The sequence below is a fragment of the Copidosoma floridanum genome, unplaced genomic scaffold (assembly GCF_036245765.1).
Source record: "Copidosoma floridanum isolate Cflo_tuat_1 unplaced genomic scaffold, Cflo_Japanese_pri ptg000020l, whole genome shotgun sequence".
NCBI lineage: Eukaryota > Metazoa > Arthropoda > Insecta > Hymenoptera > Encyrtidae > Copidosoma > Copidosoma floridanum.
Window position 1 is genome coordinate 5,109,482 of NW_028321897.1, and position 16,036 is coordinate 5,125,517.

The 16,036-nt window shown below is 32.6% G+C and overlaps 1 protein-coding gene across 2 annotated transcripts in view; it reads left to right on the plus strand.

The window, feature by feature from the left end:
• The window catches only part of LOC106646998 (pancreatic triacylglycerol lipase), a 74,386-nt gene continuing 58,350 nt past the window's right edge, over positions 1–16,036 (plus strand). For both annotated transcript variants that reach the window (XM_089593934.1, XM_089593935.1), the window contains exon 1: positions 1–368. In XM_089593934.1, coding sequence (XP_089450060.1) covers positions 367–368 — 2 coding nt within the window. In that variant the 5' untranslated portion in view covers positions 1–366. The remainder of the gene's footprint in view (positions 369–16,036) is intronic.

Here is a 16,036-nt window from a genome sequence, read left to right on the forward strand (position 1 = left end):
CCGATTTTCAACATCTGTATCGCGCCTCTTGACGCTACTTCTTGTTATTGTTTTTGTTATTGTTTTATCACATTGATGATAATTGTTAGCCATTGCTTTTAACTTGGAGGGTCGTGTGTGCGTGATTTTGTAAGGGTTAAGGGTCGAAAGATCGGTTGGATCGTTGTGACAGTAGTGTTTCCAGACTGCGGTGAAAAGCTTTTCCAAACGGACCGGCTGTTCGGGTCGTACGATATATACATATCCATTGGTCGTTAACCGATTTTTTCTAGGCTGTCAGTGCAAGTATCGTACCACAAGTGACATGGGCGAGTGGTGAGAAGAAGGAGGGGAAAGCAGCCGTGACATGAGAGAGTAGCCACAAAAATGTGAGTGTGGGCGACCGCACGAGACTACTTTTACACCTGCATGCTTCCTTCCTCCCTTCCGTTTTAGAAATCGCGTAGCTTGGGATTTGGTTTTCAGGTTCATCGCTGGTGAGTGTTTCTTTTTGATTGGTTATCTAAAGGTTTTTCTAACTAGTAGTGCTAAAAAACACTGATCGGCACCAAAGCGATTCGTTCGTCAAGAAAACAAATCGGTGGCACTAGCAAGGCCATGCTAGTGCAAACGAAAGAAAGTTCTCCCATACCGGATGTCGAAAGCAGCATTCCCCCTCTGTTACGTCTTATCTCCTAGGGAATTTCATACATGTACAAGAGTTTCACCTGTGCACGGATATTGCGTCTGTATCGCCGATAACGTAGATTATGCCGATATTAATAACGGGTGCGAGCCATAATCCATTGATGTCATACACGTTGCATCGGAGTATATGCCGCGAGTGCTCGAGACGGAGAGAGAAAAGTATTAGAATGGAGGCTATTATCGATTATTCCGTGGAGATTGGACGCTGCCGCACTTTCCAACTTGGGAGCTGAAAGTGAAATCTCGTTCCCTCCCAAAAGTTTTGGACTTGCAAGAGCCGTGTTATTCACGTTGTGATGGTACAGCTCTGCACGAGTGATCCATCGGCCAAGTGGTCCTTGGCATATTGTCCTGCGACTCTGTACGATAAATCGGCAGTCGTTAGTTGGTTCATCATAAAGTGAACCAATTTTAAGTGACCATGTCTTTCGAGATCACAAGGTTGAGGAAACAAGAAAGTAACATCGTTTTCTGTCACGCAGAAAATATACGCTGTACCTACATGTTCGTACGATTACAAACAGTAAAAAGCACGTTTGTACGTGCATGCACCTATGCAACGTTGGCAGTGTCTCGTGCGCTTTCTCTACTCGCGTAAAACAGAAACGCGCACCTATACGACCGCGTAGCTATACGTATACGTGTATCTCTACTTAATGCATGTATGTATATGGTTAAATACATCGTGGCTGCGAGTTGCTCTTTCACAATGATCTGGAGGATAGAATTGGAGAAAAGCTAACCCAGATTTCCATCCTGGGCTAGAAAAAAAGATGCAATTAATCTTCTGATCTGGCGTAGTGGGTAAGATTACGAAGCTGAGCGCGTGTTTCCGGATGCAAGAACAGATCAATGTTTATTCCATGTCATAGGTGAAATTCTACGACCGATTATCCATATCGATTATCAGCTAGTAGCTATTCCATACAGATTGAATCCAAAGGATTCTAAAGGGTTTGGACACCAGTTGGTTGTCTAAGCGGCAACTCCCACGGGTGATACAAATGACGTTAAGGAATGCAGATGGAAGGTTGTGAATCACCTCGGTTATTACTATTGATTATAGACGTAATAGAATGTATCGAGGGAGTAGTTGAGTAATGCAGCTGTAACGTAACGTTAGGCGAGCATTGCCCAAGGAACTCATTATACGTACCAGTGCAATGATCGAATAACTACTTGAATCGGATTGATTTTACTCTGGATGCAGAATACGAGTGGAACAGTTTACGCGTTGGAATTTCGAAATTCTGTCCTTGCACAGTACAGAAGAATTATCCGTCAGTTGGAATGACCTGTGCTAATTGATTGTATCACATGTTTTTTTATACGATAAACACCCCAATAAAGGGGTAAAGGAAATTTATCATAGGCGTTAACAGTTCGAATATTAACGCACGTAATAACGGTCGAATAATCGAAACTGGTGGTGGTGGCAGCTTATTCTACGTCAGAATACGCTATATCGTATCATGCACCTGTAGATAATTCTCAAGGAAGTTCGAGGTCGTTCCGCATTCTGAGCACACAGACGCAAACGCGCACATATTAATTGGCATATGCTGACCAAAGATAAGCCGATCAATCTGTATTCATGATCTCTTGACAATCGCAGTCCAATGACCGTTAATCTTTGGGAATATCTATGTAGAACATTCAATCGTGCTTTTATTGTTTGAGGTCTACGCGTAACACTTTGCAGATATGAATGGATGTGGCTTATCTTCTGGTATTTTTTTTTCTTTGTGATTCCCATGCTAACACGAAGGACGATCTGTTAACCACAACCTGATTTTTTCTCGCGATAAAAATGATAAAGGGGTAATTATCACGTGCAGAGTTTTTTTTTATTGCTTGATGCATCTTGCGTTTGTTCAACTATTAGTTGTATACGTAATATTTTAACTCAATGTTCATAGTCAATTCGTATTTTTTATTAAGCAGACTCGTACCTTACTATTTTCCAGTTAAATAAACCTGTGGCAATACACTTGTCTTGTTTGACAGGATTGTCTTAATCATGATTCTTTGCATTTATTTAGAGTAAGGTAGGACTTGAACGTCCAGATAACTTTATCATTTTCTTGCATATTTTTTTACATAACTCTGAACATATTTCATAGTCTGTGTAACAAAAACGAGTTTTTATATATAATTAATATGATGCTATTATTTACCAAAATGTCCTATTAAAGTCAAAAAAGCGAAAGTTTTGTATTGGAAAAAGATGTTTTTCAATAATAGCCGAAAGTAGGACTGGGAGACAATAGTTAATGTTGTTTTAATACATTACTCTATCATTGCAGACAATACAAAACTAATTCTGTAAATTATGTACCTATGACCTGCATGCCTTTGGTTAGTAAAAGAATTTTTAAAAGCAAGGATTTTTAAAAATTTTTGTATCTTTATTTGAGTTAAAATTATGGCAAAGATACGTACTTCAAAATAATAACGGACACTTGTAATTGAATAAAAAAAGCGAAGGGATAAGTAAGATATACATATAGTTGAGAAAGTGTAGGGATAACACATGCACTACTTCTGAGGAGCTCTTTCACTAGAAACCACGTCATGTACTCTCCATCAGACGTATGTGTACACCTAGACTGTTGGGTACAAAACATGAACGAGGCCCATTTTCACGAGACATTATTACCACATAAAAAGGTGTCATCAAGCTTGAGTATACGTGAATTATCTTTCTGGTGACTGGGAGTTTCTAATTTTAACTTCGTTAGCACATAATGAAGAAAAAAATTTGTTGGAGCAAATGAGCTAGAAATATCGGCCAAAGAATCCTGTTTCATTCTTTTGTTTTTATTTCTATTTTGGGAATAGAAAACACTTTTTTTTACCTGTTTAAATGACAACTTATTAGGTTTATGTGTTTTTTTTTTTTAAATGTAAGTAATATTTACGAAATAATAGCGGTAAAAGAATGAAAAAGAACAATGTATTATGTACTTAAAACTAAAAGAGAAAGAAAATTACCATGATGTTAGATATTTTTTGATACTTGTTCTACAAAAATCTTAACATTTATCATTGGTTTCGTACATTGTTCAAATACAAAAATCAAATGTTTCTTATACCATAAAATCTAGTTGTGATCATGTGAAAATTCAGGTACAAAGTATACCTTGGTTCTATTTGTTAAATATTTAGCACAATGAAAACAATCGTAGAATTCTGCTAAGCAGAAAATACAAAAAAACAAGTAAATACACGATTTTGCTTTTTCTCAAGTAACTACAACAATAAAGTTTCACAACAATTAAATCATAACTAACAAAAAAAAAATTAATAGTTACTTAAGTAGTTTGTACTAAAAATTAGGTCAGGGTCAGTATCTAATGAAATTTCATCCAAAAAGTAAATTATGCTACACACGTGGCTTATATCATTTCCAAGCAGTTTGTCTTTGTAGAAAAGTCTAATCTACTTGTTAAATACTAGAAAATTTATGAACAATTTAAAAGTAGTCACACATATTTAGATCGCATGAGGCTTGACTAACGTCACTTATTCAATAAGTTGCATAGTTTACAAACAATTATAATGGTTGTTTAGGAACGTTCATAACTATTTGTTTAGTGATATAAATGTTAGTTATAACGAGGTGTAAAATATTTTTGTTACCCTCTAATTATTATTGTTTTCTAATTGTCGATATTACAAGCCAATTCCTTTGTAAACATGTACCAGCACTGCATCAATAAAATGCTAGAGTCAACCGTACGTTTTTCAAAATACTCTAAGGAAATAAATTTACTTAATTACACAGCTTGCAAGTGTCCGTATGATCGTTTATCATTTAATTTTCAGTTAGTTGTAGTAGCTAACATGCTTATTAAAAGTATACCTCGTTTGGCAAGACATATTATTACACTTTCTGAATTTTGATCTAATAAAAAATCCATGCACTTAAAGATGACTTTCACATGAAGCAGCTGACAGTTTTGTCCTAAACACTTTATTAACTACGAAAAATATGGCTCTTTGCTAGTATTCTAACTAATGGCTACGCCTTTGACTTTACATACACGCACTCTGATGCATTTCGTTTTGAAAGTTAGATATTCAAGAAATTTGTTTAACCTCAGTGGAATGCTTGGAGCTATTTAATGAGATAGCTGTATTATTCATATGCTCATTTCAAACTGTTTTCGTGTCAATATTGCATTAAACTAGAGAAAGGTCCATACTCTTTTTAAAAATCTTTTTAAAAAACTGCATGTTTCGATGAAATTAATGAAAGCCAAAAAACTAATTGCAAAATTTTTGTCAGGGTTATAATATACCATTTAATTTAAACAATATTATACTAATGAATTTTCCTGCACTATTTTATAATATTTAGAAGTATTAGCCAAAGACCCATGGTTTATTTAGAAAGATCACGATGATAATTTTGAGACTTTCTTTGGCACGTGGGAGGCCGTAGTTCGATTCTCGGCCATAGTGCGACTTTCGGGCAAGTACCTCTGTGATTTTTCACATGTGCTTTTTCACCACACAATGCTCTTCGAGGAGGGTTTATTGCAACCTTCTCGCAGCAAAAACTGCCTAATTTTCCCCTACTACCCTCCTCCCAGTATTAAATTTGTAAGTGTATTGTAAAATGTTAATAATTCAGACAATCTATTAACAATTAGGGTATGATCTTTAATGCAAAAGATAACCACTATCTCACTAAACACGCAACGGATGTCAAAAGTCACAAAATAATATCAGTTGCCGTATAAGGTCTCAAAGATCTGATCTCCAGTGAACTACATGAATGCAATATATTCAAATTTTGTTTTCACATACATCGCATGAATCCTATCAATTTCCATTAGATACTGATCAAAGGTCATGTTGTTGGAATTATACATACACAAGTGCAGGCTTACGTAATAGGATTAATGTAGGTGCGCAAGCATAAAAACCACAAGTCCACTGGATTCCGATGGAGTTTTTTTACGCGTGCAGCCAATCGTTACTTCCGCAAAACTTTTCCATTGTGCTCGACGCAGCGTAACGCAGGTAGGTGTACTATATATGTACCACTGTGCTGCTGCATAATGCGCAAGCGGGGCATTGTTACATATGGGTGCAGGGGAGAAAAGCCGGCTGTAGAACTGGGAATTGTTCTTATTTTTTTGCCTTTGTGTCCGTGTCATCATTCGACGAAGCAATTTTGATTTTGAATTTTTAGTTACGAGAGAGAAAAATGGTGACGCTGATTTATTAACACTATTTTGCTTTTTGATCCAAAAAGAAAGTGTGTCCTCGTGACGTAACTGCCATGACAATTGTTTTTTTTTTTTTAATTTATAAAATTTCGTATAGTACGTTTACTTAAAAATGTTAGGCAAGTATGAACAAACTATTGCAAATATATGTTGCTAGTTATTATAACCTTTAGGCTCTTTTTAAGATTGTTATTATTTTTACAGAAATTTAAATGTTTCCATTAATTTAACAAAATGTTTTAAAAGTAATTATATGAAATACACAAGTATTGGGTTTCTATTGAATTATTTCCAAAAAAGTTTCATTTCCTATCTCGTCACTTGAAGTCCATACCATTCAATCCAAGCACATGGTGATAACTGTCTACTTTCATAGCAAAGTAACGAAGCAGCGTAAATCAAAGTCTGTAACAACACAATAGAAATTTGAAATCGCAGTAATAACATTTTATTCCTCTGCTGATTCATTTATTATCCTCACGTGCAGTGCGGCTTTACATAATGAATTCCTTGTGGTCATCATATAAAAAAAAAAAAAAATTGTTAGCCGAGTTTTCACGTACTGGAGTTTACGAGGGAGTTCCTGCTGCAGAACAAAGCAGCAGAACCCCAAATATTGCGTAATCAGAAAGAAACAATTATCGGCACTTTTTCCAATCCCATTTACTCGTATGCCTGTCCGTTGCGTGGAGGTATTCTTTATGTGCGTGTTTCTTGACCAAGTCAGCAAAAAATTCAGCAAAAAATCAAGGTTTTCTCATTCCATTCCAGGTAGGGAGAAAAACTATTTCAATTAACTCGGTGATTGTCCCGCATTTGAACTTGAGTACAAACGCATATATTCTGCCAGCAACGCATAAGAAAGGCTTTCACTGCTATTAGGTCTGTTGTTCAAAAACCATTGTGTACGTTACGCAAAACCGACTTCATTGTTTTAGCTCTTTCTAAGAAAATTTTATTTTATTATCGGTTAAAAAAAATAACAATAAATAAAAAAGCTTACGTATGATGTCTCTACTAGACTATGGGCGTTTTTTTTTCTTCTACACAAAAAGCTCTCTTACAGACAACAAATTTAATTTTAAAATACTTTATAAATGTGTTACCTTTATTTCACAATTAACGGTTATTACTCAGCCATAAAAGTACATTTATGTGTACTTAGGCGAGTAATCAGTTGAATCTCAGAATTTTCTTAATTGACTGTTTATAATTCAACAAGTCTTATTTTGTTTCCTACAATAGATAGCTGCATAACGGACAAAAGAGATATATGTTGTGATAACAATAACATTACATAAATATGTGTAAAAGAGTAATGAGATGTATCTCAGGGCTTCCTCCTCCACTGATTTTTATTCAACTGGACTATAGTTTTTAAGATTTTGGAGTAAGATTAGCTGTAAAATGTAAGTTTATTTTTAGATCAACTTATAGATTTAAAAAATATTTAAATATTTATATCAAAAAATATCATTAAAAATACTTTAAATTATTTGGATACTTCGTCGTTCATTATAACATAGTTTTTAGATGTCAAATTAACACTTAAATTTCAATGTGCATACCTTTTTTTATCGAATGGTGCTAGGTTATTGAAATTTCTTAAAGCAGACTGTAATCATTTTTAATTTCTTCTTTCAATTAAATGCTTAGAAAAATTTTCTGTTAAATTTCTTTTTTTTTTTTTTTTTACATTCATAAAAAAAGTAAAATCAACAACCAATATAATAATTTAATTGTTTGGAAAAAGCTACATCATATAAAATGTATAGAATTTCTTTCAACCATTAATTCTATTCATAGTAAATTTTTCACTGTTTTGTTTTTTGGTCCAAGCTTTAAATATTAAGTTTTTTTTAGTCAAAATTACTTTTGCACGATAGTGCTAATATTGATGCGAAAAAATAATGTCTCAAATTCATACTAATATAGTGAAACTTTTTTCTCTTGTTAAAAATTTAGCAATCATGTATTAAATGAAAAAATTGTATTTTTGCCTTAATTTAGCAGCTTTTTTACTGTATAAAGCATGCAAGTGAAGTATTTCTTATATTGAAAAGTGAATTTTACACTGATGTATAGCAAATTTATAATATTCAATTCAATAATGTTAACTGTATAATTTTACAGTTTTTTAATTAAAAACGAACACATTTAAAGGTTAATGACAAATCTGACTGAAATCTATACCAGGTATTTGCAATTGTAGTTTGTTTAAATTTAATGTTTTTATTAATAACCATTCGGGAGTACTTTTTTTAAGAGAACATTTTTCTTTACAAATAAATTTTGTTTTTTATGCAATGGTCTTATTAAAAAGTTTAATAATAGTTTATAATATGAGAATTCCTCATTGAGTTCCTAACCATCTAACAAAAACAATTTGTGGCAACATCTTAATAATAATAATAGATCTAGGTATTACACTTCAAAAACAAAAAAAAAGAAAGGAATAAGTCGAGTCCAGACATGTACCGTTCATTCTATTAAAAATAAACAAGTCAGGTTCAAATTAGTATTAGACATAAAGATTAAAAAAAAAAAAAAAAAAAAAAAAAAACACACACACAATAGATCACTAAAAAAGGGGACTTGATTCGAATTGATTGGTAGCTGTTCAATTTAATTAGTTTTTTAAATCGCCTACAGTCTAGTCTTCCCATTCCATGTATCTAAGTTATACTGGATTAGTTTGAAGACATGTACTTGTCCAAACTTTCCTTTTTAAATAAGAATGACTGATACATCTTAAAGGAAATGAGATCAGCTGATAAAGAGTTTTCGATTAGATACTTATTGATTTAACTTTATCGTATTTCTACGTCTTCTACAAAACCCTTTGAGATTAAGTGTTAAAAAAAGATAAAATTCACAACTAGTTGGCATACAAGTGAATTATTGAACTCTTTATAGGTCTATCAAAAAAAAAATTTACATGAGTGTAACAGAAAATTGTCGTGTAACCGTGCAAATTTTATGAATTATTGGAATGATCTTTAATTAATTTGATAATCAGAACAATACTATATTTCTGATCTAAAAAAACCAGAAAATCAGAACTGTATATCTACAGTAAGTAAAGATCGTAAATGATCGACGTAAAAGAAGGAGAGACAGAGATATTGCTCACAGAATGTATAGAGCAATACTTTCGCTATCGAGAAAGTCTGTGAAAAAAATAAAGGCTCGTGTCGGCAAATCGCTGCATATAAATCAGCTGCGAAGCGGTGTAACTTTGTACATCCATGTGTACACGCATACAATACAAAAACACATTAACTCATACAAAACATGTGATGTTACTGACTAACTTGGATTGATTAAAGAAAAAAAAAGGAAAGGAAAAAAAAAAAAAAAAGTGAAAAAACTACACGTGGCGTGTATATTAACGTGTTGTGAAGCTACGTATATATGCATACAGCAACAGAAAAACTACTAGTGTGCTGTGACTTTCACTGATGTTGATTGCTGAATAGATCACGCGCACGCGTATATTGAAGGCTTTCAAAAAATGTAGCCATTGATGCCAACTTCCGTGTTTGAGCTCAATCCTTTATTCATATTTTTTTTCCTTAACAAAGGAAGCTTTGTACACGACGAAAATGAAATTTCACTAGTAATACGTCACATACACATATTTTATTGTAAAAAGTCGGAATGTTTCAGATAAAAATTTTCGTATGTGTATTACGATAAATATGTTTATGTGTGTTAGTTTGTTTCTAACAACTACTATAGGATTAATAAGTTAGGGGAATATAGTGTTTGAGATTATAGGATTTATACGATGGTAAAAATCCACATAACTTCTGAGTTTTAGGATAACAATGTGAACAAGTCCTTTCTACATTTTAAATTTGTAAAGTCGTGGAGTTAAGAGGTTTGGAGATCTTAAAGTTTCTGAATGATGGTTTTTAAGTCAAAAAATTAATAGAGATGTAAATTTATGAGTTTCAGTTGCTATAGCCTTATATTAATCAGTTTTACGGTTTTCTTTTCCTATTTTGTCAGGTTAAAAAAAAAAGAAGTGATGAAAATTCAGTAACTATAAAAACATATTGCATACCACGTTTGATCAGAGGTATCTCCTAATTTATTTTTTGGATCACATACTGGCGATTGAAACTCCAAACCCATCCTTGACAGTTTTTGTTACAAATAAGTACTGTCTTATAAGGTGTTAAAAAAAACTTCCTGCTCCTGCTCCAACAGTTTTAATCAACTCAGCCATTTATTGGAATCTTAATAAATAAAAAGTATCCGTAACAAAAGATTTAAATAAGCTTTGTGCTAATGGCATGGTACGGCTTTTTGTTTTCAAAGTAAAAAATTCCATCCCATTCCACCTGCATAGAATTGACAATACGTATCTTTGAACGCTACCCTTAACATTGGATATTTTACTTATCAATGATTTCACCCAGTGTGTGAATAATATTATTAAAAAATCACCCATAATAACGTTACGCAACACGACATAATATGACAAAGTACGAATCGATTCAAATTTTACTTCGTTGAGCACGTTCGTGCAATTTTCCACTCGCATCGTGAATTCCGTTGTCTTCGACAAAGTGCCAAAACGACGACTGCAGTTTCGAAAAAAAAAAAAAAAAAGTACGATTAGAAGTCTTTGTGAATACGCGCATAAAAAACTAACGTTTCACTCTCGGCGTCACGTAATTAACCACCCAACCGAATGGACGCGATTAACCGCCGCGAGTATACAGAACGCGATGATGAATTCTTTCCTAAACAAACAGAACGAATAGAAAAAAAAAGTCAACGGTGATGAGCGGTACAAAAGACACTCATTAACAAACTCATCGTGTCAACGCTCGCGTGTGTAAAATGAAGAAAAAAACCATCTCTTAACCGCGTGCATTTTTTTTACGCGCAAAGACATCATCATCCGAAGTCATTATAGCTCCGTCCTCGATGGGCAGTGCTTATTTCACGCCTCGGTCTGTTTAAGTATTCAAATGAACGACAAAACCACCACCGAGTTGTCGACAAATTTGCTAACTCTGCACATGCACACGCCTCTCGAGTGTTTCACGTACACCACTCAACACTGCATTGGATGATGTACCTATATACCACGTGCACGGGTGGGTCTCGCAGGGGGACCTCTCACTTTGTTATTCGAGGTATTTGGGTCAGTGTAAAGGCCGCCGGCTCGCGCATCGACTTTGGAAAGCGGCAACACTTGCCACCCTTTCCCCTACCCCCTATTTTTTTGTAATCCTTTCCTCTCTCTTATTCGTTTACTTTTTTTTCGCAGATGAGTATATATATATATGTATGTATTCATGCAAAACAGGTACATTATGCGTTTACAAAATTATACGAGCGCCCCACCCTTGAAGTTTCTCGGGTACTCTTTTTGATTTTTTCTTACCTCTTCTGACTTTTTTTCTCTTTTTATGAACGAGGGGCTAGATACGCTGGAAGAAAACCAACAGTACTTCGAAGACGAGTCTTTTAGAAAGTTGCACGGAGAGATGCACAAGTTCCACTGTGGATTGCGTAACGACTTCGGATGGTATTACATAGGAGTAGGAATTTAAAAGTGCCCAAAAGGTCTTAAAAAAGTTTATACGTAACTTTGAATCCTGGAATGTTGGGGCAGCAAGGTTTCAGGAATGTGTAATCATTTCTTTCTTTTTTTTTTTTTTTTTTTTTCATGTTATCTTAGAATAATGTTGCAAAAGTTTTCCAGAAGCTAGTGCAGATCATGATTGAGTGAGGCATATTGACAAATGAATTTACGAATTTGTTATTACTGGATTGACTCACTTATTTGTTATAATTTTTTTGTTTTTTCATGAAAAAAAAGCTATTAATGAGACAAAGTTCTACTTTACCCCAAATACAGCCATTAAATGCCCACATTACAAGTCCAGCGATTGTTATGATCGTATAGATCACCGACTCCTGAACTTTTATGTACCCTATTTCTATTATTTTTTCTGTACGTGAAAAAGTGAAAAAGTACGTGACAATATCTTTGTGATAATCTACTTGTCAGGGACCTAATAGATTCTTTCACACAAGCTTCCAATCGATCTCTGAAGGTTGTTAAAGAAAAATGTTTAATTTCGTGGTTTTACACGACGTCTGGTTAAATATAATAACGTCGAGTCCACAGCGATGGTATATTTATTTTAATGTAAGGTAAAAAGTTCAATTCAAGCAAGACTCACATTAAAAAGTGGATTGCAATGCAGTATTAATATATACAGATATTACACAATTTCAATCGATTTTCCATCATATACATTAATTCAGAATTCCAGTCAACCGTACAAATAAGTTGAAAGAAGAAAAAAAGTAACCGCGAGATACGTAAGGACATTTCGCAGTGCATTTAAAAAGCACGTGTGTAAAAATCAGTTCAATGAAAATGAATCCTCATTACGGAATGACGAGTCGCTTTTACGTAATAACAATAATCGATTTCCAGTATATAACATACAAACGCAGATGTCAAGACTCTCTTTTTTGACTTACGCATAATCTTACATAAGACTCACTACCTTCGAGAAAGAAAAATTGGCAGATACTACAGCGACATAAACTGCGTTTTCTGCAAATCATCCCAGAAAACCTTACCTCGAGATTGAACAAATACAATTCATAATGTGCAGAATAAGTATAAAATGCGATAATTATTGGAGCTGTTGGATCAAACTGGAAGATACAACAAAAAATTTTTTTTAAATAGAACCATAGGTGTGTGGTATCTTTCAATAATATTGTCAGTAATGTAATTACCGATACAGTTGCGCATTACTACGGACTCCTGAGCCCAAATAACTTCTTAATACAGCACATTGTTTTTAAAAAATGAATGAGTTGAAACTAGTTTGATAAACATGTGTAAAATATAGACCTTATCAATAAGTTTTTAAATAACTCCCTGTCCAATAAAAATTAGAAGTACAAAAATTTTACACCAGAATTTGAGGATACCTTCCGAAAACTGATTGCCAGACATATAACTCAACGTATATAAATATTTTTTACTGCATAAACATTGTGTAATAAACAACTGTCCAGAGTCAAAGTCAGGATTGTATTAGAGTTGGTTTATAATTTGTTTACTGGCAAAAGACCAAATATTTTCTGTTGTAGATTTTTAAAGAAAAATTTCAGTGACACGATACAATGTAATGCACCGCCTTCGGCGATTACAACGATGCGTTGCTTTTTCTTTGCCTTGACAAAAAAGTTAAATTAAACGCAGCTGTTTGAGTACAATCTGCGGTCGTAGTATCGTAAAACAATAAATGACTGTAACGAGAAACGTGAATTTTAAATACGCAACACTGTTAATCCTAAATTTTATAGATGATAAACAGTATGTCATATATAAACCAATGTACTGTAATAAATATTTCCTTGTTTTAGATTTTTTAAATATACCTCTAAGGTATCAGAGTAAAACTTTTGAGAGGTAATTATTGCTTTTTATGAATACTTGGAAAGTCTGATTTTATAATATTTAAAAAGAGCAAATAGAGAATCCTGTTCCATGTGTCCTCAGTTATTTCTCACATAATATAGAACTATAAAGATAAACGTATAATATGTATAACTTAATTCTACTGTGAATCTGAATATATAAATTAATACAAATTCTGTATTCCCACTTGAACGTATTCAATGTCTGTAATAATAATAATAATAATAATAATAATAATAATAATCATAATAATAATAATAATAATAATAATAATAATAATAATAATAATAGTAATGATAATGACAATGATAATGATAACGATAATAATAATGATAATAATAATAATAATGATGATAATAATTATTATTATAACAATAGTAATAATCGTAATAACAATAGTAGTAACAATAATAATTATAATTATCATTATATTATTAGAAAATAGTGAGATAATATGGGGCGTTCACAGATTTATTATTACAATATTTAATGAATCCTTAACTGTATAGAGCATAAAAAGAAATGATATAAAAACATTCAAACGATAGATTGAAATAGAAATCGATTTCAATAAAAGAAAGTTTCATACATCACAGTATAAAAATTTATAGAGAAAGTAGCTTTATTTTACGGTCTTAAAAATCTGAGCATTAATAAATCCGCTTAATATTATAAAAAAAATCAACACACATAAAAATTTTTATTAGTGTGCACTTTTATAATTATTTATGAATACATCCAAGTTCATGACAACCGTTATAAAAAGCCACCTTTTTTCTTGTACCTATCCCTTATCGCGTAATTTTAATGACCACTTTCTATATATAATTCATATCACATGTGACACGAGATGCAATTTGTTCAAAATCTTGTTTTTTTTACATCTCCTCGAGAGCTGATTAAAGAAACCACAAATTTAACGAGATAGCGAGAAAGGAAGCCGAGATTACGTCACAATAAATTTTTTACCTGTCTGCAACTGTATGTCGTTAGTACGCGTGCATATTAAATGTGAGCGGGAAGAGACAGACAAGGAAGGAGATGGTCTTTTTCAGCTCTTTTTGACATGTTGTGTACTTAACCTGGATACTATTATTGCACCATCGCGTGACTTTCTTTCCTTTTATTTATGCTTTCATTTTTGTTGACTTGCTCTTTTGTTTTGTTTGTTTTGTATAATTATATCATAGCTATTTTTTTTTTGTTAACAAAAAAATGAAAAACTTACTCATGTGCGTGTGTACACTTTTTCCGTGAGTAAATTTTGAAATAATTTTTTAACGGCTTGATGTTAAAATTTGCTGAGTCAAGACTAATCAAAAACAACGCTGAAGTGCTATTTACATTGTTTAAATTTGATTTCTCACTTTGTTTCAAGTTTGGTAGCTTTTTTTCTCACTGTAACGTAGTTAAATATTAAATGTCAAACTATTTAAAACAAAGATACTATCAATCTACCAAGATACTTAAAATAAAAGAGACAACTTTTATTGTTAATCGTAGATAGCACTGTTTATTCTTCGAAAAAACGTAATATTTTCAAGCGATCAAGCAAAGTGAATATGACATTATCGGATTTTTCCCTTTGACAAGACAATAACAACATTATTTTTGAAGAAATTTAATATTCCTTAGGCTTATGTGCTTGAATGTTACAAGTCTTTGTTTGACTGAGTCACGATCTGCATAACAACTTTGAAGAGAATTTTTTCAATTTTACCCCTACAAAATCTTAGTATTAAGTGAGAATAAAGTAAAATCTTGTAAGACAATGAGCCATGATGAGCTTAGCCTCCTATAAGGTACCATCAGAGATATATACGTATATCTTCTTTTCTGTGAAATAGGAGGAAAAACTAACGAGCTTCCTAAAATCAGTTAATACTAAACCAAACTAACTTATCTACTTTCAATTTTTTTTTCAAAAACGAATTTTTTCAGTTTTTACGTGCTTGTCGTTAGATTTAAAGTATTCTCAGTGTTCAAATAAAAACCCTGAAGTTGAAAGAAAAATTCCTCTCTTATTAGCCTTGTCGACTAAAAGTAGAATGTCTACATGTATAGTAGAAAACATAAACAAAAACATAGCTATTCCTTTCTGTTATGCATCTGTAATTCATTTAATTGTGTAATTGTTACAAAGATGCGCAAAAAATTTTTGGCAATTCCAAATACAGGTTTCTGTGAATTCACATATTTTGGTGGTACATGATAAAATTTAGCAGTGATAGTCATGTGGTACAATACAATGAGCATTGTTTGTTAAACACAATAAGTGGAGTTTATTATAATTTATGCAAAGTACTATTCGTACATAACCAACTGCTAAGGTATTGTACTTTTTATAACAGAATACAAGGTATTGTATTATTTTTTAAAGGAAAGTCAATAATAATATTAATTACAAAATCAAAAAGTAACGGGTGAATGCATATTCACAACGTTATCATGAATACTCATAATCTTAAAAATGTGCAATTAGGAATTTAGTACGAATTGTATTTCATTAGTGGATAATTACAAACGACACTTTTTTTCCAAGGAGTAACTATCAATTTTTTTAATAACCGCAGCAGTGTGAAATTCTTTCTTTTTGAAATAATTTCACGGAGTATTTACTTTTTATTTAAGAAAAATC